At 33.5% G+C, this 520-nt stretch overlaps 1 protein-coding gene across 1 annotated transcript in view; it reads left to right on the top strand.

The window, feature by feature from the left end:
- Nucleotides 1–520, top strand: part of LOC119592053 (beta-hexosaminidase subunit beta-like) — a gene marked incomplete in the record, with an annotated part of 40765 nt that overhangs the window by 36728 nt on the left and 3517 nt on the right. The window contains 1 exon segment of the mRNA XM_037940852.1: nucleotides 277–357. Within this exon segment, the coding sequence (XP_037796780.1) occupies nucleotides 277–357 (81 nt within the window).

Raw genomic sequence — 520 nt, forward strand, 5'->3', positions numbered from 1 at the left:
ATTTTGAAGATTTGGTTTAGTCACTGATTAATAGTGGTAGGTAGTAAATATCACATTGGGTTTAAACTTCAATTGTACGATATCGTTCGATTGTAAAATGAAATAAATTTCTCAATTTAGTGATGGATCCTCTCCATATTGTTTGTGCAGTTCTACAGTGGGAACCTCAATTGCTGTATTCACTTCTGAATCATTTGACAACAGAAAAGAAATTTTGAGATACTAACAATTTTAATTCAAATTATTTTTTTTATATTGACCTTATTTATTTTCCAGGTTTATGAATTCGTCAAAGCTTTCCTGGTGGACCTGAAACACACGTTCGTAGACGGGTACATTCACTTGGGTCTCGACGAGGTAAAGTATTTCCTTGTTCTTCAGAGACTTCAAGAAGTCTTCAGAAATCGGCTGATCCGTTGGCCCAGAAATTTGCTAATCAAGAAAGTCACGGATTTTTTTTTTTGATATGTTTATTCGGCTTTTTATGCATCCTAACATCTAATAAATGATGGATTCTCTT

This window comes from Penaeus monodon, chromosome 29 (assembly GCF_015228065.2).
Source record: "Penaeus monodon isolate SGIC_2016 chromosome 29, NSTDA_Pmon_1, whole genome shotgun sequence".
Lineage (NCBI taxonomy): Eukaryota > Metazoa > Arthropoda > Malacostraca > Decapoda > Penaeidae > Penaeus > Penaeus monodon.